General features: G+C 37.7%; 2 protein-coding genes across 2 annotated transcripts; one reads left to right on the forward strand and one right to left on the reverse strand.

The window, feature by feature from the left end:
* The first annotated feature begins 1,664 nt into the window (after window positions 1–1,664).
* On the forward strand, window positions 1,665–13,026 carry LOC149028421 (acylamino-acid-releasing enzyme-like). The gene is made up of 19 exons (XM_089136507.1): window positions 1,665–1,752; window positions 3,371–3,547; window positions 3,673–3,982; window positions 4,064–4,285; window positions 4,380–4,616; window positions 4,750–4,824; window positions 5,298–5,436; window positions 5,814–5,965; window positions 6,056–6,138; window positions 6,236–6,363; window positions 6,472–6,537; window positions 8,234–8,246; window positions 8,839–9,016; window positions 9,889–9,949; window positions 10,104–10,226; window positions 11,365–11,562; window positions 11,993–12,061; window positions 12,779–12,855; window positions 12,940–13,026. Exons 2-19 carry the CDS (start codon window positions 3,397–3,399, stop codon window positions 13,001–13,003), a joined length of 2,346 nt encoding a protein of 781 aa, XP_088992633.1. The 5' UTR covers window positions 1,665–1,752; window positions 3,371–3,396; the 3' UTR covers window positions 13,004–13,026.
* LOC149028422 (pentatricopeptide repeat-containing protein At3g23020-like) lies at window positions 12,788–16,836 on the reverse strand. The gene has a single exon (XM_089136495.1). The coding sequence runs from the start codon at window positions 16,015–16,017 to the stop codon at window positions 13,429–13,431; it is 2,589 nt and encodes an 862-aa protein (XP_088992621.1). The 5' UTR covers window positions 16,018–16,836; the 3' UTR covers window positions 12,788–13,428.
* Window positions 16,837–24,816: the final 7,980 nt, after the last annotated feature.

Genomic DNA, 24,816 nt, shown 5'->3' on the forward strand with positions numbered 1-24,816 from the left:
TTCTCCCAAACCACTACCCTCCATATCTTATGGGCCTGAGTTGCTACTACCAGAACAGATATCATCTTACCACCCTTCAAACTTAAAACCTTAGACCAAACTACCTCTGTTTAGGAGATTGTCATGACTGTATCAGAAGCACATCCACTCATAATATAAATTTGATGGACAAGCTGTGAAGAGTCTTCCAATTGTACATTATATCCATTACCATATCTGATAGGTTCTCTGCAGCTACATCCCCTTGCATTCTTTAATCAAGAGATTGGGAGGATTACTTCCTGAGTACCTATAACCATTCATGTGTTAAAGCCTACAAACTAAGCTTTTGTACCTTGAAGATTGTGTATATCAGATCTTCAACGAGAAAATTATTATTTGTATGATTTTATCTATTGTTAATTTCCAAAAAAGATATCTATTACTTTTTTTTTTTTTTCTTTCTTTCTTTTTCCTTGATATTCTTAAATTTGAATATTGGCTTAACGTTTTCATATGTGGGAAAATGTCATACGTGAATTTTGTGCGTACATAGTCCTTGATATTATTTGAATAACTCAACGTCTTAGTCCCAAATGTTTATGAAAATTAAAAAATGTATATTAATAAAAATATTTTGATAACAATTTATCACTTTACCTCCATTAAAAAGGATCAAAATTTCTTCACCTTGGAAATGGGAAAATCCTATGATCATGGAGTTTAGATGATGTCCATTGGATGTGGGAAATGATGTGTTAGTCAGATTGTAGACAATTAGGGGAATAAAAAATTTAACAGAAAATTAGAAAGACATGCAAATGGAACTTGAAGCAATAGGAAAAAATTAAAGGAAAACTGTTGAGGTGCATCAGACACTTTCCTTAAAGACTCGTCCCCTCCAGTGTGTACTTGAGATTTCAACGGACGTCTGTCTCTCAAGATACAATAACTATCAATAGTTTATTAGCACAATGTAAACCGTTACAGTGAACTTGAATTATGAATTCATTTTATTACCAAAATACCCAAAATGACAAGACTCTCAAAATACTGACATACTCTCAAAAAGAACTTTCGTATGACTCTTAAACCAAAAGAGAGAAAAGTCTCAAAAAAAAACTATCTTTATCCAGAGGAATCTTTAATTTGTAGTGGAGATCTTTAATAAATACAATGAACATACGATATAACTATAAATGTCTCATTAATAAGTATTATTTACTATTATTACAAGCCAAAGTAAAAAGTAAAAGAATCAAGACAAAACACAACCTAATTAGGTTGTGAATCTCAACTTGTCACACAGCCAATGCATGCTTAGTGCCACACTGGATTACTCTAGCTTCATAAAGCCTTATTACTATTTTTATTTAAAAATTTTAACTTCTTGCAACACTCTCATTCTGAATTGCAGGCCCCTTATACCTTTCAAAAGGCCAAATTTGAACCATCATCAACACCATTATGCATGCCTTTACATTGTTTCATGCTTACTCAAGCAGGTCGTCGACTTCCTACAACCATGTTAACTTTGTCTAGTCAAATTTCAACCAAGGCATACTACTTGGCAATGGCACCCAAAGCATTATGAATGCTCTTCATGATATCAGCTATTGAAAACGTACTCCGTTTGAGGAATGCTTAAATATTTTTCCAGTGAAAAGGTTGGACACTGCTGTGTTCCTCCTTCCATATACCATCTCCGGCGGGCCTCTTTGAGGACTCCTTTCAGAGTTTTTTCACTTCTTCCTGTACGACCTCGCTCTCTCTGTATGTCTCTCATTGACGCCACACGTCTCACAAATTCTTGATCCATTTCTCTCTACAGAAAAAATACTACTTGATAGTCTCTGTCCTAATCTTCCAACATTAGGCTTGGAGATGCTTTTAGTTATGTGTTCGACACACCATTTTCTTTTATCTATATTTTCACACATATTATAGGAGAATAGTTGAATAGATTTTCATGGAGTGGAGTGACAAAATGTATCAAATTTTGAGGTTGTTGCAGTGGGTTCTTCGTCATCCCTGAAAGTGGGTTATATTTGATCTTAGTTCTCTGCTTTCCCTAACAGAGAAATAGAAATGATAGAACAAGGAAACTGAATTACAGTATTTCAAATGAGGTGCGTGTGAGGAACCAGAGGAGGGGCTATTAAGGGGCGAGGGGGGCATTTAAAAAAAAAAATCATATTCCTTTGATTTTGCCATGATTTTCCGTTTATATTGTTTGGACGGTCGATCCACTATGCCCCCTCTCTTACAAGATCTCTAAACCTCAGAATTTTTAGCAATTTAAATCTAGTTAGAATTTCGGCTATTGATTTTATCATATCTAATCATTGAATCCCTATCATATCTAATCATTGAATCCCTAAACTTTCTCCTAAAGCTTCATTCTTATTGATGGCAATTAAATTTTTTTTTTTGGACCGGTGTTTTTTTTAATACCGGAAATGAAATGCCATCCACAAGGTTCGAACCCAAGACTTCTTCAGTGAGAAGTTTGGATCTTTACCACTCAACCAACCCACGGCAATTTAAATTTTAAGTTTTATTAGTTTGATGTTTAGAATTTCAAACATTGATTTTATTACATTTAATAATAATCATTGAGCTTTTTTTCTTAATTTATGAAAATTAATTGTTTTCCATGTTTAGTTATTGGACTTCAATTATATCCTTTTTTCTACAATTTCTTTCCAACCTTCTTTCATTCATGATTTTTTAAGGCATTAAAATGGTAACAAATATAATCCTATAATTTTAGTCCCTATGCTTTATTTCAATATATTTTTTATAATTTATTTATTTGTGTTATCTATATTTTAGTCATCCTAATAATTTATCTAAATTTTTAATGTGAGGCTTACATTGGAATATGATAAAATAATTTTGAGGTGGGACCCACATTGGATCCCGTATGGGTCCACATAATATCTATGGTGAAAATGCGTTAATGCTCGCCCAACTGAAAGGTGATTCAAACTCATTATCCCCCAAATGTTTAATCATGGCTCCACTGTAAGGAACGTGATAAGAGCATGATATAAATGTACAGAGATACCTTGACAAGGGACAGTTTCGTGTGCATTTTAAACTCTGGTTTTTATAGTTATAACTTGTAAAAACCTTCATTTTGTTTGCATTGGTTAACTGATCCTCCTAGAATGGAATTATCACTACTACTTTCATAAATCATTTCTGTTGTAACCACTTATAGTTCACTTTTTAGCAATTCTGCAATTTTACGTACTTAATATCTTGAATATTCTCAGTTCCCGAGCAGTTAGTTGTGAAATATAAAAATTTGTAACCTTATATAAAACCGCCAAGTGCTGGTTTTCTTACATTGCTTGTTCTAATCTTACTTTATGCTCGAATGCAGCAACAAGTCAGTAAACCTTGATTAACATGGATGCATCAGGCGCTGCCTGTCCATATGATTTGCCATTTGGATTAGACACAAAAACCACGGAGGAATATGCTTCCCAGGCTAAGTTGCTTCAAGAATTCACCAGCATCTGTAGCATTGACAAGGCATGGGCTTTTAAGTCTGAATGTGGTAAGGCTGTTAAACTATTATTTGGCTGTTCTGTTCCTTTTTGCTGTGAGAGTCTGATGCAGACTGCTGAAAAATATTAGCTTCTTCCTTGTGTTTCCTAACACATGATTTTTCCTGAGATGCAGGAAAGGACTCCCAGGCCATGTTTCTTGTTAGCCAAGCAAATCTCTTGGCAAACAAAAGGAAGAGGCACATGCTATCTGCTCATATTTCAGATAAAAGTGACCAATCTGTTAGCTTCCATTGGGCTCCATTTCCTGTTGAGATGACCGGTGTGTCCATAACTGTTCCCTCACCAACAGGTTCCAAATTTCTTGTAGTTCGGAATCAGGAAAATGGATCTCCGACCCAGTTTGAGATATGGGACTCATCTCATTTGCAAAGGGAAATACAAGTCCCAGAATCTGTTCATGGATCAGTATACACTGAAGGATGGTAAGATGATGTATAATCCATTCTTATATAATGGCAATTGTCAGATGAACTAGCAATTAATAAGCTCTTGGTACGTCTTAGGTTTGAGGGCATCTCATGGAACTCTGATGAAACCCAAATTGCTTATGTTGCTGAGGAGCCATCTTCCTCAAAGCCCATGTTTGATAGCTTTGGCTACAAGAGCGGAGGTTCTACAGACAAGGCCTATGGAAGCTGGAAAGGACAAGGAGAGTGGGATGAGCACTGGGGTGAAACCTATGCAGGGAAAAGACAGCCAGCACTCTTCGTCATCGATGTTAACAGGTCCACTTTCAGTGTCTTCCTCAATGCGTCTAATAAGATAAGGAGATGCACTGGATGTTAACAACCTACTTTTGGCCTTTTTTTGCTCTTTCAGTGGAGATGTCCGTGCTGTTCAAGGAATTATGAAGTCCTTGAGTGTTGGGCAAGTTGTATGGGCACCATTCACAAATGGTTTGCAACAATACTTGGTTTTTGTTGGATGGACATCAGAGAATGTTCCACAGAAAGTTGCAAGGAAACTTGGCATAAAATATGGATACAATAGGCCATGTGCATTGTATGCAGTTGGGTCTCCGTTTCATGAAGCAGAAGCTGATGAATTTCCACCCAAGTGAGTTTACAATGTTCATGTCATCTTTGATTTACCAACAATTCCTACTTAATCTTTACTGTTAGATGGTGAATTTCCATGACATTGTTTTCAATTAACTTTGGAATTTTCCTGACATTGTTTTCTATCTCAGAATTAATGAAACCAAAGGCTCTGTGATGGCTAATCTAACAGAAAGCATAAGTAGTGCTCTGTTCCCCCGCTTCAGGTACCTGGGTTCCAATTTTGTCCTTCATATTCCGAGCTTTCTTTTATGATATGTCTTTTAAATATACAGCTCTTGAGCCTCAATCACAGACTTGTACCATATTTGTAGCAATATATTTCTGAAACTAAATGTATTTAAATGGAACAAATGACGTAAGTAGATGAGTCATTTTCCACGAGTCCATATCGCACATGTTTAAAGGTTAATAGATTATCAGAGGACTGGAAATAAGGTCCATTGAGTTATATGACCACACTTCTCAGTATGCACATGTCCTGTTTTATAGGTTCCTACGGTCTACCACAAAAGAATGGTGCACTTATACTTTCTATGGGTTATTGTACTAATTTCAGGATTGGGATTCCATCCTGCCTGTTTAATCCTAATTTGACCATAGTAAAATTCATTGAAGAAGAAATCAAGAACAAAGGAATTCTTTAGAAGCTGTTAACTGACTGATGATATACTGACAGTCCAGATGGAAAGTATCTAGTGTTTCTTTCTGCAAAGACTTCTGTGGAGAGTGGAGCATCCTTTGCAACACAATCTCTTCATAGAATAGAATGGCCCACAGAGGGAAAGCCGTGCTCAACTGCAGCCATTGCTGAAGTGGTAAGCTCTACTTATTCGATAAAAGTTGGATATGGTTGTTCAGTAGTCATCAAAAAAATCAAGCTAATCCACAAAGAAAGTCCTTGGTTTAATTAATATATATAATAGGTAGAAAAGAACAGTATGCTCAGGATTTCCTATAAATATTGGAGCCAAATTTCCAAAGTATCAAGGATTGAAGTAATGCTATAGGCTGCTAATCATGCCACTTCTAATCATCAAACTCCTCATGCAAAATAAAGTCTAAGTTATTCTGTTTCTGATGCATTCAGTAAATTTAAGTTGATGACTTCTGCATTTGATATCACAACTGATAACATTCATCTATAATTGATTGGAATTTTTGTTTGTATTCTCATCTTGTAGTATAATTGCAGGTCCCTGTAGTGATGTCTGCTGAGGATGGTTGCTTCCCAGGTCTTTATTGTTCAAGTCTCCTTACCAAGCCTTGGCTTTCTGATGGATTCACATTGATCTTGTCTTCCATCTGGAGAAGCATGGAGGTGATACTATCTATAAATGTGCTGAGGTAACAACTAATTTCTGTTTCGTTTGTTTTTTCTTGATCTTTAGATCATTTTCAAGTGATTCAACTGGAATAAACACTTTCTATATGCAGTGGAAAAGTATCACGTATTAGCCCCATTGACTCAAGTCATTCATGGAACATTCTTACATTGGATGGCGATAATATTCTTGCTGGTAATTAGTTGCTCACGTTTGATGTTGATTCTTTTTTTTCAATCATGTAATAAACAAGCAAGAATTTATATGTATATATTTTTCTTCTTTTGTGAAGTTTCTAGCAGTCCCATAGACCCTCCTCAGATGAAGTTTGGAAGTTCTGGAAAGAAGGAACAAGCATATGCAAGTGGTTCATGGGTTTGGATGGATGTCCCAAGTCCACTGTCTCAATACTCTGAAAAGGTTAAACATTTCAGTTTTTATGTCCTATGGGACTTAGTGCAATTTGAAGCTAATTTTCTTTTTCTATGTAATAATTCATAAAGCATATCTGACTGCTATTTGCCACAGGTTCTATCTTTGCTATCACCCCTTCAGTTCAGCATTATGCAGATTCCTGTTGGGGAGCATTCAAGGGTCTTACTAGTGGTAAACTTTTTATTTTTACATTTTGATTAATATTAACCCTTTTTTCTTTCCTTAGTGTCATATCAGATAGACTGGAGCCTGTTTGGTGAATGACTAAATGAAACCAATGATTTTTTTTTCCTTATGGACAACCAAACTTAATGTGAAGCAATCTATTAAATAAAAAGGGAATTGGCTTGGGATTTGGGAAGTGAATGAAGTAGAAAAACGTCCAATCTTCAATAAATGGTAATGGAGGTTTTCCAGGAATTGAAAGCTATTGAAATTAACTGATTCTGAACAAATATGTATGGGTTTCTACATGGCTGGGGTGCATGTCACATAGCTGAGGTTGCTCTCTTTCTGTCATTTGAAATCATCAATTCTGTAACAAAATAGTAAACAAATAAACCAGAAGACAATTAAGACAATGAAGGGGAAGGAGTGTCGGCGCTAGAATTAGCAGCCCTCTCCCCCATGCTTCATATATATATAGTGAAATAGTACATAATCTTCCCAAAATAGATCAAAAACACCAAAACAAAAGGAACGTACACTCCTAATATAGTAAGTATAAGCCAAGCAAATAAAATAAAATCCGGGCAGAACAAAATTGGATCTAATCCAATTTAGGGTGGAACCAGAGTGCGGTTATCACTGAAGTGGTCAGTCATGCATGTCTTGACAAATTCTTCATGTAATTTTTTCCTATCCAACCTTTAGATATGATATCAGCTCAGGAACTACTTTCAATTAATTGGCAACCTTGGTTTGGTTGAAAATCTTTTTAGCTATGGTAAAACATTGCCCTATTCAGTGTCTTTTTTCATATGGTCATTCATGGATTTTGACTCTACATCGGCTCCTAACATCATGAACTGGTTGATGTCTTTCTCACTGAATGCATTGATGAGATGTGTTCATAAAGATTGACAAGAAGATATGATTTTGGTATTATGATGAAAATTTGCAATTGAGATCCATTTTACATATCCTTATGATGATTTCATGTTTCTACCTCAATTTGTTATGAATCCTAGACCTCTTAAAGTCATGGGTTTTGGTTTGAAACCATAGCATGAATAATCAGTAGTGGTAGCAGTTTGCTAAAAATGGGAATCTGGTGACCTTCCTAAATTTGCATGGCCAAGGGAACTTGTAAGTTGTGAATCCTCTATTTTCCCATGTATAGTTTTGCTGCTTATCAATTTTAAAACATTTTCTGATTGCTTTTTGAATCTGTCTTACTTTTTAGTTTCTTTTACAAATCATATAGTTCTGTCTTTTCCTTTTCCTTTCTAGAGATTTTCATGACCAGAATCATATATGTTTTTCAACCACCAACATCCCATTCTTGAAAGATTTGCCAATGGTTCTGTAATTAGATGTTCTTCCTTCATAGAGAAATTTCACTCTCTTATTCTTGTAATTTGATTTTTGATGGTTGTTCTTGTAAGAATTTGCTCATTAGGCATTTGAGTTGATAAGGATTGTTTTTGAGGTCTTGCTTCCTTTCTCAGACCCCTTCCCTTAAGACAGTCATTATTTTAGTGGCCAAGAAATCATTCGTCTTTCTTTAGGGTTAAATTTGCTGCTGCATAGGATATTGAGGTTGGTTGCAAGGGCTTTTGTTGTCTTCTTTTTTCTTTTTTTTTTTTGGATGAATAAACAACTATATAAACCAGCAAAGCGAAGAATGTACAAGGGGATGACAAGAGGTGGAGGGGATTGCCCTTCAAGCAGGAGGCTAGAAAGAAGAGCTACGACCCTAGGAGACAACAATAAGCCTGCTAGGGGTATCAACAACTGAAGGGTGGGGAGAAGAAAAGGGCTTTTTTTGTCTTGATTGGTTAAAAATAACTTGTTCTTGCACTTGAAAAAGAGATTTTGGCCTTGGCTATCTAAATGAACATTTATTTTATTTGGATACAGAGGTGGGTGATTTTCAGTCAATGCATTGCAAAGTTTGGTCTCTTTGGAAATATTTCTTATTCATAATACAAGGAACTAATTGCTTAAATTTTAAACTCTCGAGTATCCCCCATGCTAGTTGGAAGGCAAGGATCCATGTGGCAGACCCCATTTAGTTGGGACAAGGCGTCTTGTTCTTGTTGTTGTTGTTGTTGCAGTATTCCGAACAGCAATGCATATAATGAAAATATGTGCTTTCTATTTGATTGTTCCAGCCATTGGCATCTGAGGAAATGTTGTTGCAGTGTTCTTTATTTTATTGTATTTTTCTCTTGGAGATGTTGAATCAGTGTTGACCATAAGCGCCAATGGAAGCCTAAATATGATAATTTGTTTCAGGTGCCAATAAGCCTTTTGAAGCAATATTCGTATCCTCTAGCTCTCAGAAGAATGGTGTGTGTAATCCACTAATTGTAATGCTTCATGGCGGACCACATGGTGTCTCTGTCACAAGCTTTTCAAAGTCTCTAGCATTTCTATCCTCAATTGGTTACAACTTGCTTATAGTAAATTATAGGTAAGTCAAAATGCCAAAGGTTCTCTTTTCATTTTCTTGTCCTCCTGTTATGTAGCAACTGAATACTCACACGATTGACTACACACAGAATCTAGGTACTCTTGCTCCATTTGATCTATTTTGCTTCACACCATTCCTACTCATATACTTTTTGGATTCTTCAATCTTTATAAACATTATTAAATTTTTCTAGAAGCTAACAATGTCAAAGAGCATCTCACTTTGTTTCCTTTAGGATTATTTATCAGGTCAGGGTTCTTTTTCCCCTTGGTAAAGAAATTCAAAATTACTCTTATTTCCTTCTTCCTTTTCTTTTGAATCCTCAACAATTGTTGAAGATTCTCAATGAGGGTGGATGAGAGATGTCGCCAATGATAGAACCAGAACTATTTAAGGAATATGCTATCCACAGTGATCAAATCTCTTGCAGGAGAATTAGTGAGCATGATTTCTATATGCAGTTAATGTTGTTCTTCTTAGGCCTTGGAAAGTATTCAATATTGGGAAGAAAAACAAAACCAAAATTCTCAATAATTGACTATACATGACTTTCAAAGACCATCAAGAGACTGTTTGGTTGTTGTTGAGCATCTGTACCTCCAATTCATAGTCCATTGTCAAGTAATTGCAATGTCAGTTCAACTTCCACCTAAATACTCTTTAGGTGAACCTTACTAATGAGGTAGATCCATGGAGGTCTTAAGGGAGCTATCAAAGTATCAAATGGGATCGTCCATTGAATAGATGTTGAGGTGTCTCTTTTTCTGGTTCCAAGCCTGGAGACTGCTTCTTATTGCTCATTTTCCTAACCAATGATTAATCTACAATTCTTTTCACTATAGACCTTTTCTAATGTAAGTAACATATTTCAGAGGTTCGCTGGGGTTCGGAGAGGAGGCATTACAATCTCTTCCAGGGAACATTGGGTCCCAGGTGCTCTTTTTTCAGTACTGTCTATCATATATTTATACTTAGGTCTTCCAATATGTTTCAGGATTTTATGAATTCAATTACAATAGTTCAACACCATAGCTCTCTTCTCTGGTGGTCGATATTGACCATAACTTCTTCTGCTTAACATGTGCAGGATGTTAATGATGTTCTGTCTGCTATACACCATGTACTTGACTTGGGACTTGCAGATCGAGCTAAAATTGCTGTTCTTGGAGGTTCACATGGTGGTTTTTTGACAACCCACCTAATTGGCCAGGTCTTGTGCTGTTGCTGAAATTCTTATGTTGGCATATACTCTTATCATGCATAATCCTACCTCGTACAACTCATTTACTTTATGTCCCCCCACCACCCCTTGTTTGCTTTCATTCTCCTTTCTTTCATCTTGTTCCTTCTTTAGATATCGGTTTGAACCAAATGTCTTAGGATATGTATTTCTGTACTAAAATGAAGGCTTCAAAGAGATTAAGAGACTCTTAACAATATAAACAGAACTCAAAAGCTCCCAAGTGTATGAAAGGTCTCCAGTGTCCCACTATCTACATTGCAAGGAACATCACAATGGCGTCATGAACAATTAAGGGCTGAGTTGTGACAAAGTGACTCTCCTTAAGAACGTTGATGCCTTTTATTGTGTAATAGGTGCAAGATGTCCTCAAAGACGCAACAGCCATTGGAAGGCCCTCTAGTTGATATGCACTCAAATAACTAGACCATGTTGGTATCCAATGGAACAGAGAGAAAATATTCACTATTTAATGAGGTAAAAGTCAAAGTATGGAAGTTAGCAAACAACAGCCTTTATGCGAGAGTCAGAGAACTAAAACAAGATCAGAGAGAAGAGTGACTTTGTTCCGCTATTTAGTATTTACAGGGGAGAAGTACAATTTAGGCACCCCTCCCCATGGTTAATGCTATAAAAACACATCCTGTCATTGCAAAGTCATTTGGGTTGCGTTCGCTAAAAGCCTCACTGAATCTGTCCACCCTTGCATTTCCTATGCCTGGGATCCAACAATAAAATTAAACAAGTTGAATTCTGATGTTACTTTATGAAAAAGAAGTGATGGATCTTTATATTTTTTAAATTCCTAAGCTCCCCCTTTATTTGCATCCAAATGTTATCTACTCTATCACATGCATTTTGAGCAATGCTTCTGCATGTGTGACACTTTCTCTGTGTCATTCTTATATGTGCTGTTGAATTCAATTCTGAATGCTGTTGTTTCTTGCCTTTTCTTTTCTTTTCCTTTTTTTTTTTTTTTTTTTTTTTTTTTTTTTTTTGTTGTTGGGGGGGTTTGGGGTGTTGCTTTTAAAGGTGTGGCCATCTTACTTCTCAACAATTTTGAAGACTCACTTCACATGGATCCATCTTGATATTCTATCTGCTTCAGGAACCAAATCTGTTTGCTGCCGCAGCTGCGAGGAATCCTGTCTGTAACCTTGCACTAATGGTGGGTACAAGTGATATCCCTGATTGGTGTTATGTTGAGGCATGTGGCAGTGAAGGACAAAGCTATTTCACAGAGGCACCTTCCACTGAATACTTGCAACTTTTCTATAGCAAATCTCCTATTTCACACATCTCTAAGGTATGTTCCATCAGAACTAAGATTTAGAGTCAATATTTTAGTTGAAAGACAAGTTTCAATTGGCCTCAGAGAGTAAAATCATGCTAAAACATATTATGAAGATTACTGACAATAAGAAAGAAGAAAGCATGACAGCAATTTAAAGTAGGATGAATAGGAAAAATTTTCTCATAGTTTAAACTTAAAAGTGATAAGTTGAATTTCTTTTAGCCATTGAATTTATACTCCATTTTTTCCTTCTTCTTGGGAGATAAAACGTATCGTTATTCAAAACTCTAATTAAAATACAATTTTGTACAGAAAAATGGGACTAAGATTGTACTAGTTATTAAACTAGCAGCAGTATACTATTTCTGGGAGAGCTTATATTTATTAAGAAGGATATTGAATAGATTGATGTACTGACTTCTACAAATTTCGTGCCATTCAGGTCAAAACCCCAACCCTTATCCTCTTAGGCGCCCAAGATCTTCGAGTTCCATTTTCCAACGGGTTGCAAGTAAGATCTCTCACTCATTATATATTCTACATCTTAATGTTCAATAAGAACGTGTAGTATTGGTAAGTTCAGATTTTGTATCCATTTAAGGTGCATTTCATGTTCAAAAGGTAAGGCGGTTTTGAAAAATGTACAGTAGTTATGTGATTAAAATCAAACAGATCCTCCCTTGGTGCCTAACCATCCAGAATTAAACAGTGATTTTATTTTGCCAAATGGACTTGAGAGTAATATAAACAGCCTCTCAGCAAAAGTTGCTGGGGGTAAGGCTGCTTAGGGTTATTGTCCCCCAATTCTGCTTGTGCGGAAGCCTTCAGCACCAGGTTCGCCTTTTTTTGGAGTCAGAGAGTAATAGAACAGGTTCTACAGCATATAGGAACATCACGGTATTCAAATCTTTGTTTTTTTTTCAATGACTGACAGAACGTAAATTCTACAGCCTGGTATTCTTTCAATTATCGTGTTGTTGGAAACTTTTTTTTTTTTTTTTTGCCCCCAATCCTCTGCGTAGATTCAAAATTATTGCATTTAACATTGTGAGAGGTATTTTATTCTAAAGTCTGGCTAAAAATCTAATCCATTGGCCACTGTTGTAAACAGTGGGTCTGTGCCATCGGTTATCCAAAGTTTGCCCTTTTTCATATTCTAGTCTTAATGCAAAGATTTTTATGCAATTTGATGTTTGATGTAAGTATTTGGATATTTGGATATACGTAGTATGCTAGGGTAATGAAGGAGAAAGGAGTTGAGGTCAAAGTGATTGTGTTTCCAAATGATAATCATCCAATTGACAGGTAAAATCATGCTGCAAATGTTCTTGCTGATTTCAACTAACTAATTTACTCCCTAATCTGATAACTAACTGTTTTTTTTTGCAGACCACAATCTGACTTTGAAAGCTTTCTCAACATTGGAGTATGGTTCAAAAAGTATTGTTCTTAAGTAAGTATTGCTGGTCCAAGCCAAGTTTGGGATCTAGGATATATAACTAGACTGGAAGATCATGATGCAGTGTACTATCTCGATATAGGCTTAATGAATAATTCAATAATGCCCATTTCTTGTTCAATGGATGGTTTTCTGGGGCTTGTCTATGTAAAATGTTTAACTGGCATAGGTATGATATTCCTGTTACTATTCCCCCTTTTTTTTCTTTTCTTCTTTTCCTTTCCCGCACGCAGCAGGGGGAGGGTTGTTAACTACTCCTGGATTTTGGTTTTTCTTGCAACCAGAAAAGGCAGACTTTATATTGAGGTAAACTTTTAAAAAAAATCCTCATTGACAGTATTCCTTCTATCACATCCAACTTTACATATCGAAACATTTTCTCCAAAAGGGAAAGGATTCAGATCTAGATCACTGTGACATCAAAGCTCATAATTTACACTAAAAATAGAGCAAAGGTTTGACATCCACAAATTCAAGCCAGTCTCAGCATCTTTCATCCTAGTTGATTCCAACTTAAGAACAGCTTCCTTTGGTACTCCACACTTTACCAAAACTAACCCGAGTGATTTGAATGTAGAATCATCAGGTTCGATGCCTGATCTCATCATCTCCTGAAAAGCTTCCACTGCTTCCTTCAATCTCCCATCCGTTGCATATAAACCAATCACATTGTTAAAACTCAGCACATCAGTCAAGAATCCTTGTTCTTGCATCTTGTGCACAACCTTTACTGCCTCCTCAAACCTTCCAATTCTTCTGTACATGCATAACATCATTGCAAAGGAGAACTCATTCGCATCCCCTGTACGCTTCAAGTACTCAAAAATCTCTTCTGCCTGTCTAACCATTGAACGTTCACTATAGAGATAGATCATACAATTAGAAGCGTACACCTCTGGACCTGCCTCAGATGATTGAAGCAGTTTGTATATTTCTTGTGCTTCTTTCAAGTGTCCAACCCTACTATACAGCTTGATTAAAGAGTTGTAAATAACTGGATTCCCATGGAAACCTGCATTTCTCATTGCATCAACGTATCTCATAGCTTCTTCAACATTTCCAGTATCAGCAAAAGCATTTATCAACACACCAAAAACAACAACATCAGGATGCACACCAAACCCAATCATCTCTTTGAACAGTGTCTCAGCCATTTCTAACTGGCCTAGCTTTGCAAAGCTTGAGATCACTGTAGAGTATGGGATGCAATCAGTTACAAATCCTGCTTCCTGCATCTTCCTGACATAGTGCATTGCTTTTTGTGGTATATCAGCACTGGATAAAATTTGAATTAGAGAGTTATAACTGCATCTGTCAGGTAATAGCCCATGGCTCTCCATACTATCAAACAGCTGGCATGCCTTGTCACATTCCCCTCCTAACCCATAGGCCTTAATCATCACATTGACCTCCAGGACACTCAACTTCTTCCTTTCTTGACAACAAATAAAAACTTTCTCAGCTTCCAAAGTGTGGCCCCGCTCTCCATATGCATCAATGTTGGCAGAGTAGCACTCAGAAGTCATCTTCCCGCTTAAATGGAACCTCTCAAACCAACACCATGACCGCTGGAGCATGTCAGTGTCAATATACATTCTGGTAAGAGCCGACTGGGTGAACTCATCAATGTCAAAACCTTGCTTATCCATCTCAAAAACAAGGTTTTCAACTTCTGTTACCATATGCCTTATAGAGAATGCATAGAGAAGAGTGCGGTAACTCACAGGGTCTGGCTCAAGACAAGCATCCTTCATCTTTGCAAAGTAACTTGCTGCCATGGAAATGTTGTTGTGCTTTGCATGAAGAGAAATAAGAATGTTATAAGTTCTTGTGTCTGGAGGGCATTGGAGTTCTTCCATTTTCTGCATCAAGGAAACAACTTCTTCTAACCGACCATGGCTCCCACAGATGTGAATCATTGTATTGAAAGTGACCGTATCTGGGACAATCCCTTCCTTAAGCATCTGAGCAAATGTATTAGATGCTTCCTTAAGTTGACCAGCCTTTCCATATGTATCAATCAGGTTATTATATGTATATGAGCTTAGAATGGCATGAGGTTGATCCATAGAACTATTTACAGCATTGGCAGTTGCAATTCTTCCTCCATCATCTACTGCATTACCAGATGACCACTTCTTGAAGAACTGCTCAGCCTTTTCAAACTCTCCTGCCTTCTTGTAGGTTTGAACTACAATCCCCATTGTTACCTCGTCGGGTTCAATCCCTTGCCTGTTCATCTTTTCCAGCCAAAGGAGGGCTTCTTCCTTAAGGCCAGCTTTACCATAAACATGAATCAAAGTACCATAGGTAGAGTTTGTGGGTATTATTCTTTTGGTCTCCATCTCATTCCAGAGGTTCTCAATATGGCTCCATCTATGTGCTTTCCCCAAAATCCTAAGCATGATGTTATAGTGAATAACATTAAGTTCGTAGAAACCTTTACTCTTAAACCACTCAAAGATCTCAAGAGCTCGTTCCCAACTTGACTGCTCCTTGAGAATTATGCTCCTCTCCTTGTTATTAAGGCTTTCCTCCCATGGTTTGAAAGCTTCATCAAGATTTTGAAGAGTTTCTATAGCTTGCAATATCAATGGAATGCGTCCTCCATAAATGGCCCATTTTGCCAAACATTTGGCCCCCATCTTCGATTGTGGAGAAGTCTCATCATCAAAGCTGACTTTAGATGCACCACTTATTTTGTTTTCAGATCTCTCAAGATTTCCAATTCTCCTTGTCCATCTTTTATCTGTTTTCTTAACTGAACTTGGATTTTCCACAACAGGTGTAACTACGTCCTCAGTTTTCCAGTTATGGGTTTTTCTGTAAATTCTTCTGCTTCTCTTGCTCGTGACAATCAGATTTTCAAACAGTTTATCTTCCCTCTGTTTCTTGACAGATTCAACCTCATCGACATATGATACTGAAAGTCCACTATTCTCCGAATTCTTCAACGAACACAGGACATGGAAATGACGAACATCTAAATTCTGGAATTTTCCAAACATTTTTGCATTTAGGCCTGCATAAACTCCTCAAAAGAAAATCTCCCAGTTACTGAAAACTCACTATCGTATGACAATATTGTCCCATTTTCTTGCCATTTTCTTGCCAAATTCTTTGAAGAACAGAGGTGAAAATGACTACTACCTACAAGGCTTCTGCAAATCCGCCTATATGAACTCCCAATAAAATGAAAAATAATAAAATAACAAAAAAATCATCTCAGTTCTCGAACCAAACAAAACGCCCTCCCCGGGGGGAACTCTCGAAACTCAATAGAGCTCAGACCAAAAATCCAGCTGGGTCATTTTTTACGCCTCTCCTAGAATATCAAAACCAGTATCTACAACATCAGAATTTGCTTTAGTTACTTCAGAAAGAATGAGTTTAATCTTCTCCAACAAAACAAAGGTTCTTCCTCTTCCCCTCGAGTGACTGATATGGATTTCAATTCGTTCTATCCTAATAGAATGTTTTGTGTTTCTTGACGATTTCTTGATGAAGTGTTCTTGTTTTCTTTATAGAGCTCGAAAGGGTTACTCTGCAATAAGGAAATGTAAAAACAAAGACTCACCTGCGACTATGAGCTCACAGGTGACTGGACAACACTGTAAGACCTTCGAATGCATCAACGTTTTAGAACATCACTCCCTTATCTGCAAACCGGTCTTGGAGACTTGGACATCAATAAGGGCTGTATGTTTTCCCAAACATAGCAAGTTAGATGTTGAGAGAAGCCGTTTCCAATTCGGAATCTCGGATAAAACGGCTAGGGGTTGCACTACAAATATCATAGCTAAGGAGATGACTCTCATAGAGACCACCTCAAGACAAGAAGGATTACCTTGTTGTTGTGTAAGGTTTTTCTTTTTCTTTTTGTGATTGTGTACGGTGTCTTTAATTGAATAGATTATTCGTTCTTGACCCAAAAAAAAAATTTATTCGTTCACCCAAAAAAAGAATAGATTATTCGTTTACCCAAAAAATATAAAATAAAAAGATTTGATTCTTTTACCAGAAAGAATAGATTTGACTCAACAATAAAATGAGAGTCACCGAGACGCTCGACCCTCATTTTATTGAATGTCTTTTCCCACATGGTAATCCACATGAAAGATCTCTTTTCGGGACACCCAGTTTGATTGAAATCAAACACAAAGTACCAGGGATTGATGGGTTTAATAGGTTTTTCTACCAAAAAGCTTGGGATTTAGTAAGCGAGGACATTAACCAGTTTGTTGTAGCTTTCTTTGCAAACGAAGTCCTTCCACCAGGAGTTAATCATACCCTACTGTGCTTTATCCCCAAAAAATATAACACATATGGTGTATCTGATTATAGACCTATCAGTCTTTGCAATGTGTCCTACAAGATTATTGCGAAAATTATGGCTAGAAGGTTAAAGGCATTATTTCCGGATCTCATATCTCCTTGTCAAGGGGCCTTTGAAGCCCAAAGATAGATCACATATAATATAATGGTGGCTCATGAAATCTTCCATTACATACGTAATACACGTAGTAAAAAAGGTTTCATTGCTTTAAAATTGGACATGTCGAAAGCCTATGACAAGGTCGACAAAGGGGTCCTGATCAAGATTTTCCAGTTTCTAGGTTTTGACGAGAAATGGTGCAGGCTCATCAATGAGCTAATTTCCTCCCCCACCTTTTCTGTCAAAATGAAAGGATCTCCCTACTCCTCATTTGCGGGAGGAAGAGGTTTGAGACACCCATATCTTTTCTTATTCATCATGGAAATACTGTCTCGACTACTTGATGAGTATAAATCACTAGAACTACTAAGTGAAATCAAGGTAGGAAGGAAAGCGCCGGAAATATCACATTTGTTTTTTGCAAATGATACTTTCTTATTTTGCAAAGCAGAGATTGACGAAGTCATGGCTCTTAAAGCTGTATTGGAACTATTCATGGATTTGAAAGGATAGGAAATAAACTTTGAGAAAAGTGGGGTCCTTTTCAATCGGAATGTCGCGAGGGAAGAAAGAAGCCAGATACTTTCAATTTTGGGAGTATCCGAAATCAAGGGAGGAACAATGTATTTGGGGTCAAATATGGTGCAGGGAAAGGCTAAAATAAGCATGGAACGATAGTTCGTTCAATTCGCCCTCGCCCGGTTCGCTACCCAGCGAACCGAGTGAAAGGGCGAAATATCGCCGAAATCTCGGCGATATTTCACCCCAAATAGTAATTAAAAATTCAAAACATATCACATATGTATGAGTTTTGGTTTTTTTACATAAAATAATAATATGTGAAAACTGAAAAGTCGATTAGTCAAATCAGATTCATGTTTACGTTGAAGTTTTTTGTTTTTTGTGCTTTTTTAAACAATTTCATGGTCATTGAAGAGCCACGTGACATGAGGCTCAAATGCCAAAAAGGTAAGGGTATGATTTACCAATGTTTAATACTTTCATAAATGACTGAGAATGACGGTTGTGTGTACATTAGTTTTTATGGGATCAGATTGAATCTCATCTTCATCTTCACCATGGACGGCCGGGCGAACTCTCGCTAGTAGTGGCCGGAAGTCACTGCATCTGCATCTGGATGATAAAGCTTGGCGAGGCTCAGGTAGGCTCAGGTAGGCACCCTTCGTCGCCTCCATTCTTCTCCTTGAACTACTTCTCCCATGGCTATCGCTACTGCTGCTGCTGCTGCCAGTGGTGCCTGTGGGTGCCGGTAAAAGACATACTACCACCACCAACACCAAAGACAGCACTGATGAAGACCTAGAGCTCCCTCGGATTGACGGAGAGAAAGAAGAGAAAGACTGAAAGAGGCGAACAGTGTTGATTTTCTGGCGAGATATCGCCGGATATCGCTAGTTCGGCAAGATATCGCCGATTTTTCGGCGATATCCGGCAGATATCGTTTCGCCCTCTTATTTCGTTTCGCCGGTGAGCGAAAACCAGCGAATTCGGCGAAATATCGCCGAAATTCGCCGAAATTACTTTCCATGAAAATAAGGACAATGCAAATTGTGGTGGATCGAATGATGCAGAAAATGTCAATGTGAAAGGCAACAAATCTATCATATGCAAGAAGGGGGGTGATAATGTAAGCCTCAATCCAATCTACGACCCTATACCAGATGCAGTTTCTGAGATTCCCAAAAGCCACATGCAAGAAAATAGACGGCATCTGTCAAAATTTCTGGAATGGACAGCCCAATAAGAGTAGGCAATTGAATCTGATAGCTTGGGGGAAATTCTGCCAACCAAAAAAATCAGGAGGAATGGGTTTCAAAAAAATGGAGGACTATAATACGGCATTACTACTCAAACAAGGATGGCGAATACTCTCTAACCCAGATGCGATATGGGTTAAAGTTCTCAAGGCCAAATACTTTAAGGATCAGAGTTTCTTTGATCCAAAAGTAATAAGGAAAAAAGGATCATGGGTCTGGAATAACATTACAAGCATCATCCCTCTACTAAGAACAATGGTGAGAAGGGTGGTCGACAACGGCAGAAGAACTTCATTTTGGTTTGACCCATGGGAACAAAACCAAGAGCACAACTTTGTAACAGAGATGAATCTTACAAGATGGCCTCCGAAGGCAACAGTGGCAGAGGTGGCAAGTGATCTTTTAAACCATCAGGAAGACATGGAACCAACATATTTCCCAGCAACCATTCTTCCAATAAACCTCTCAAACCAAGAAGATTCTTAGTCCACTACAATCTCAACAAATGGGGAATTTTCAGTAAAGTTGGCCTTTCGTGAAAAGATGAAACAGCGGTTTCTGAACCATGATCACCATCTCACAAAATGGTGGAACCAATTGTGGAAACTTCCAATCCACCCTAAATTTAAGGTGTTTTTTTGGCGTCTTATAAATGTAGGTCTCCCGGTTCGAGCACACATTTCAAAATGGATGCAAAGTCAAGCCGAGTGTGCGATTTGCGGGAAGGAAGAAGAAACAACGTGGCACCTTTTCATCTCATGCGAATGGGGAAAGCGAATCCACGCAGCTGGTCCGTTGGGACTACGGACGGAAAACTGGAGAGACACGTCGTTACTGAATTGATGCCAAAAGATGTGTCTATTTTTAACCAAGGACAAATTTAGATGGTTTATGTCAACTTTCATAATTTCTTGCTACTTTATATGGAAAGAGAGGAATAATAAAGTTTTTAATCTGAATATACCTAACCCGTTTATGGTGCTAGGGAATATCCATAAATGGATAAAAGATTTAAAGCTGCAAAGAGAGGGAGAAAATACAGACTTATTAGTTCCTTTTAATAATACAGATCATATCAACATAAGAGAAAATTGGTGTACGACAATGCCATAGACTAACAAAAATTTTATTCTATGTGCAGGGATTTTTAACCAGCAACTAGGAGAGGTTGAATGGAGCACTGGAACATACAGAGATGGACATCTAAAGTCTGTCAATTTTGGAAGAGGAAACGGAAGCGGGGTCTTGGAGAATATGCTTAGGAGTTTGCAACAGGAGATCGAAAGTGCAAACAAGAGTGGTTTTAAAGTGGATGAAATATCGACAAACAATCCTCACATAGCAGGTCTTCTACCATAGCCTTCAAGACAAAAATGGACTCTTCAGGAACTACCAATTCTATTAGAATTGGCAACAGCGACAAAAATGTCGGAATATAAACTTTTCTCAAATCCAGTGCTCTAGGTGTTTTTTGAGGGGTATGCCAGTATGGCAGCCACCTTACAGGATAACTGTAAGAGAACAATTTACAGTATTTGTAACAGTTATCTAACGTAATATTTATGCAATTTCCTTTTTCCTATAAATAAATAAAGTGAGAGTCAAAATAATTGTGAAGCTTTTGGCATCTCGAATAAAGCTTGTCTTGCATGATATCATTTCTCCTTGTCAAGCTGCCTTTGTGCCTGGTAGACAAATAACTGATAATATTATGCTAGCACATGAGATATTCCATTTCATGAGAAAGTCAAAAGCAAAAAAAAGTTTTGTTGCTCTCAAGTTAGACATGTCAAAAGCATATGATAGGGTGGAATGGTGTGTCCTGTTGAAAGTGCTAAAATGTTTAGGGTTTGATGCTAAATTCTGGTGCTCGATATCTTGTTTAATCTCATCTACATCCTTCTCAATTAAATTGAATGGTGCCCCCTATTCTTTTTTTAAGGGGAGTAGAGGTTTACAACAAAATTGTCCTTTGAGTCCATACCTGTTTCTAATTATAATGGAAATCCTCTCTCGGCTCCTTGGGGCTTTTAGAGCTAAAGATGCTTTTCATGGAATTAAAATTGCACGGTTCGCCCCAGAAATCACGCATATCTTCTTTGCTGATGACACTTTCATCTTTTGTTGTGCTACTATAAAAGATGTCTATGTGATCAAAACTATTCTAGATACTTTTGAGATTATTACTGGACAGGTGATTAATTTGGACAAAAGTGAAGCTTTCTTCAGCAAAAATACATGTGCTGCGATAAAGGAATAGATTCTGAATTGTCTAGGCATCAAGGAGATGGATAATACCTCTTCTTACCTGGGGAGTCCTTTGTTCTCTGAAAAAGCTAGATCAGATAGATTGTGCCCAGTCCTGAATAAGATGAAGCATAAGCTACCTGGATGGAAAGCACATTCACTTTCTTTTGCCGAGAGAGCGATCCTACTTCAATCCGTACTGCAAGGAGTGCCTATTTACCATATGCCGTATGTTTTGTTTCCAAAAAAGGTGTGTATATCAATGGACTCTATCTGTCAAAGGTTTTGGCTAGGAAACTCGACACAAGGTAAGAATCTTTCCCTCATTTCCTGGGACAAATGTTGTCGTCCAAAATCCTTGGGGGGGATTAGGTTTCAAAAGATTGGAGCTTATGAATAAGGCTCTCCTTCTTAAATTAGGTTGGAGACTCTTAATGAAGCAGAATTCAATATGGGTACAATGTTTCAAGGCTAAATATTTTCCCAATATCTCGCTATGTGACTCCAAGGTGTGGAAAAAGAAGGGCTCCATAGTCTGGAGTAGCCTTTGTGCTATCTTTCCCATTCTTAGAGAGTTAGTAGTTAGAAAGGTGGGAAATGGGGAAAACACTTTGTTTTGGGTTGATCCATGGGTTACAAATAAAGATGACCATGTGGTGGGTGAGTTTGACATGCATTTTGCACATTATAAGATTAATTTGGTAGAAGTGATAGGGTTAAGAGATAGATTTGCTTTTGAAATTTCTCTTACCTTTGACTCATAGATTTCCTCTGCTATAAAATCTGTCATGCTCTCCTTTGAACAGGATGCTTGGAAGCTAAGACACTCTTCTGCACAAGAACTGACCACTAAATTTGCATATAAACATTTGTTGTTTAAACAGAACCCGTCATTTTCCTCTTGTGTATATAAAAGTTAGTGGTTATTCTTATGGAAACTCAAGATTCATCCCAAACTAGTTAATTTCTTCTGGCGACTTATGAATGCAGGGATCCCAATTATGCGATACTTGCCAAATGGAATTCAAATACAGATCGTTGTGTGCTTTGTGGTTGCAGCGCTGAATCAAGTTGGCACCTATTTTTCACTTGTGAATGAACACAGAGAATTTGGACGGTGGGACCAATAGGACTAAGAACTGAAATATTGCCCTTTTCAGATTTTTTTATTTCTGCTTAGATATGTTCTATAACTCAAATCTTGACAAAGCTATGCTAAGGTGGTTATTTTCCATTATAAACATTACCTGCTATCATGGAAAAAAATTCGGTCGAAACATGCGAAATTTCGACCGAAATTTCGCACTTTTGAAAAACCGAAACTAAACCAGTGGGTACCGAAAAAAAATCATTGGTTTCGGTCGAAACCCTCGAAATTTCCCTACTGGGTCGAAATATGGGTGAGCCAGTCTGAACCGGCTGGGAAAACTTGCGAAAATTCGAGGGTTTTGATCGAAACCCTCGAAATTTCGATCGAAACTCGAAACTTGGTTTTTTGTTTAAGTGAACCGGCTGAACCAGCCGGTGCAATGTTATAAAAAGTCGCCATCTTCGATCGAAACTCTAGGAAACCAGAGTTTCGATCGGGAAACGCAGCGGAGGCCAGAGAGTTTCGACCATTTTTCGACCTTTTTTCATGGTTTTGCATGATTTCAAGTAGATTCAAGCACTCCTTTGGTGAAATCGGCACTTGTTGGTGGATTATTTCAAAGTTTGAAGCTCTATTGGAAGGTAACCTAGCTTTGAATGGTTTAGTGAACAGTAGTTTCCTTGCTTTTAGCTTCATTTGCTTGGGTTTTTAGCTTCATTTCCTTGCTTCTCTTCTTTCCCCTTGAAATTCTTGTGTTTTCAGCATCGAGTCTTGCTGCAAGTTGGCTCATGGATTCCATTTACAGCTTTAAAAAAATTAAATCTTTAGTTGTTTAGCATGCTTAATAGATGTATTCCATTTACAGCTTTAAAAAAATTAAATCTTTAGTTGTTTAGCATGCTTAATAGATGTATTCCATTTACGCTCTTTAAAAAATTAAATCTTTAGCTGTTTAGCATGCTTAATAGAGACTTACAGAGAATATGTTCAAGTTGGAATGTTCAATGTTGGATGTCTGAATTTTGATCCAGAAATTTTGGTACATAACTTGTTAATGAAATATGCCATTATCTTGTTCTCTCTTCTCTATTGTTGTTCACTTGTTCCATTATAGTGCAAGCTTAAATTGAAGAATTTTTCTTAGTTTTTGTATTTATATGTTAAACAGTTAAAGTATTAATGCTTTGATTAAAATTTAAGTGTTGGACTGTTGGGTTTCTATTTTAAGTTTTTAACGGTGATTATTAAATATTATGTATGTTTGTATCAGGAATTCAGATTCAGGCACAAGCTTTTGAGTTTTGAGTTGGAGATTCAGATAGAAACACAATGTCTGACATAGCTTGGCAGCATGGTAAGCCTCTGACAGATGATAGGAAAAAGTCAAAGTGTAAATATTGTTTGAAAAAGATTGGATCAGGTGGGGCCACTAGACTAAAGATCCATCTAGCGGGAGGGGACCGCAATGTGGTTGGATGCCCCAATGTCCCTTATGAAGTTAAAGTGGCAATGGCAAAGTATGTGAAAGGAGGGCAAGAGAAGAGGGCACAAAAGAAAGCAAAGAGGGATCAGTTCGAGGCAGCATGCATAGAGGAGGTGGAGGTGGGAGAGACAAATGTGGATCCAGATCCAGCTGATGCATCATCCCCAGAGGCAGAGATGGAGAGAGTACTCAGGATGAGTAGGGAGTCTTATAGACTCGATGAGATCAGGAGGACACAGAGAGCCGTGGGTGCAAGGTCATCTGGAGATCCAGATGTTGGGAGGGCAAGTGGAGGCAGCTCCAGTATGAGGAGGAGCCAGAGTACCAGAGAGTCAGTTCCATTACCATGGGCCCCACGATCATGACCTAGTGCCACATCTACTGCTTCTAGACCCATTGAGGCCGATCCCGATGTGCGAGATACTACGCCCGATCCCGACTTGTTTGCGAGGCCACGGTCAAAACAGAAGAAATTAAAGCATATGTGGGGTAATGTGAAGGACAAGGTGGGGATGGCCTTTTCTAAGTGGGCATTATATCACAGTGTTCCGGCAAATGCTGCACAGGGGCCTTATTATACGACGATGGTGGATGAGATCAGTGGTGCTAGACGTGGGGTGGTTGGGCCAACCCCATATGAGATATATAATGTATATCTCCCACGGCATAAGGAAGAGTTGAAAGCCTACATTAATGGCCTTAAGCCAATGTGGATGCACTATGGGGTGACGGTGATGTGTGATGGTTGGACTGGTCCCACTAGACAGTCTATCA

This window comes from Hakea prostrata, chromosome 1, assembly GCF_041222555.1.
Source record: "Hakea prostrata isolate BN-2017 chromosome 1, UWA_Hpros_2, whole genome shotgun sequence".
NCBI classification, from domain to species: domain Eukaryota; kingdom Viridiplantae; phylum Streptophyta; class Magnoliopsida; order Proteales; family Proteaceae; genus Hakea; species Hakea prostrata.

Excerpts from the sequence above, each read along its gene's own strand:
- LOC149028422 (XM_089136495.1), bottom strand. The coding sequence starts at position 16,017 with ATGTTTGGAAAATTCCAGAATTTAGATGTTCGTCATTTCCATGTCCTG.
- LOC149028421 (XM_089136507.1), top strand. The coding sequence starts at position 3,397 with ATGGATGCATCAGGCGCTGCCTGTCCATATGATTTGCCATTTGGATTA. Across the intron at positions 5,966-6,055 it reads CTATCTATAAATGTGCTGAG|TGGAAAAGTATCACGTATTA; the intron begins GTAACAACTAAT and ends TTCTATATGCAG. Across the intron at positions 10,227-11,364 it reads CAACCCACCTAATTGGCCAG|GAACCAAATCTGTTTGCTGC; the intron begins GTCTTGTGCTGT and ends TATCTGCTTCAG.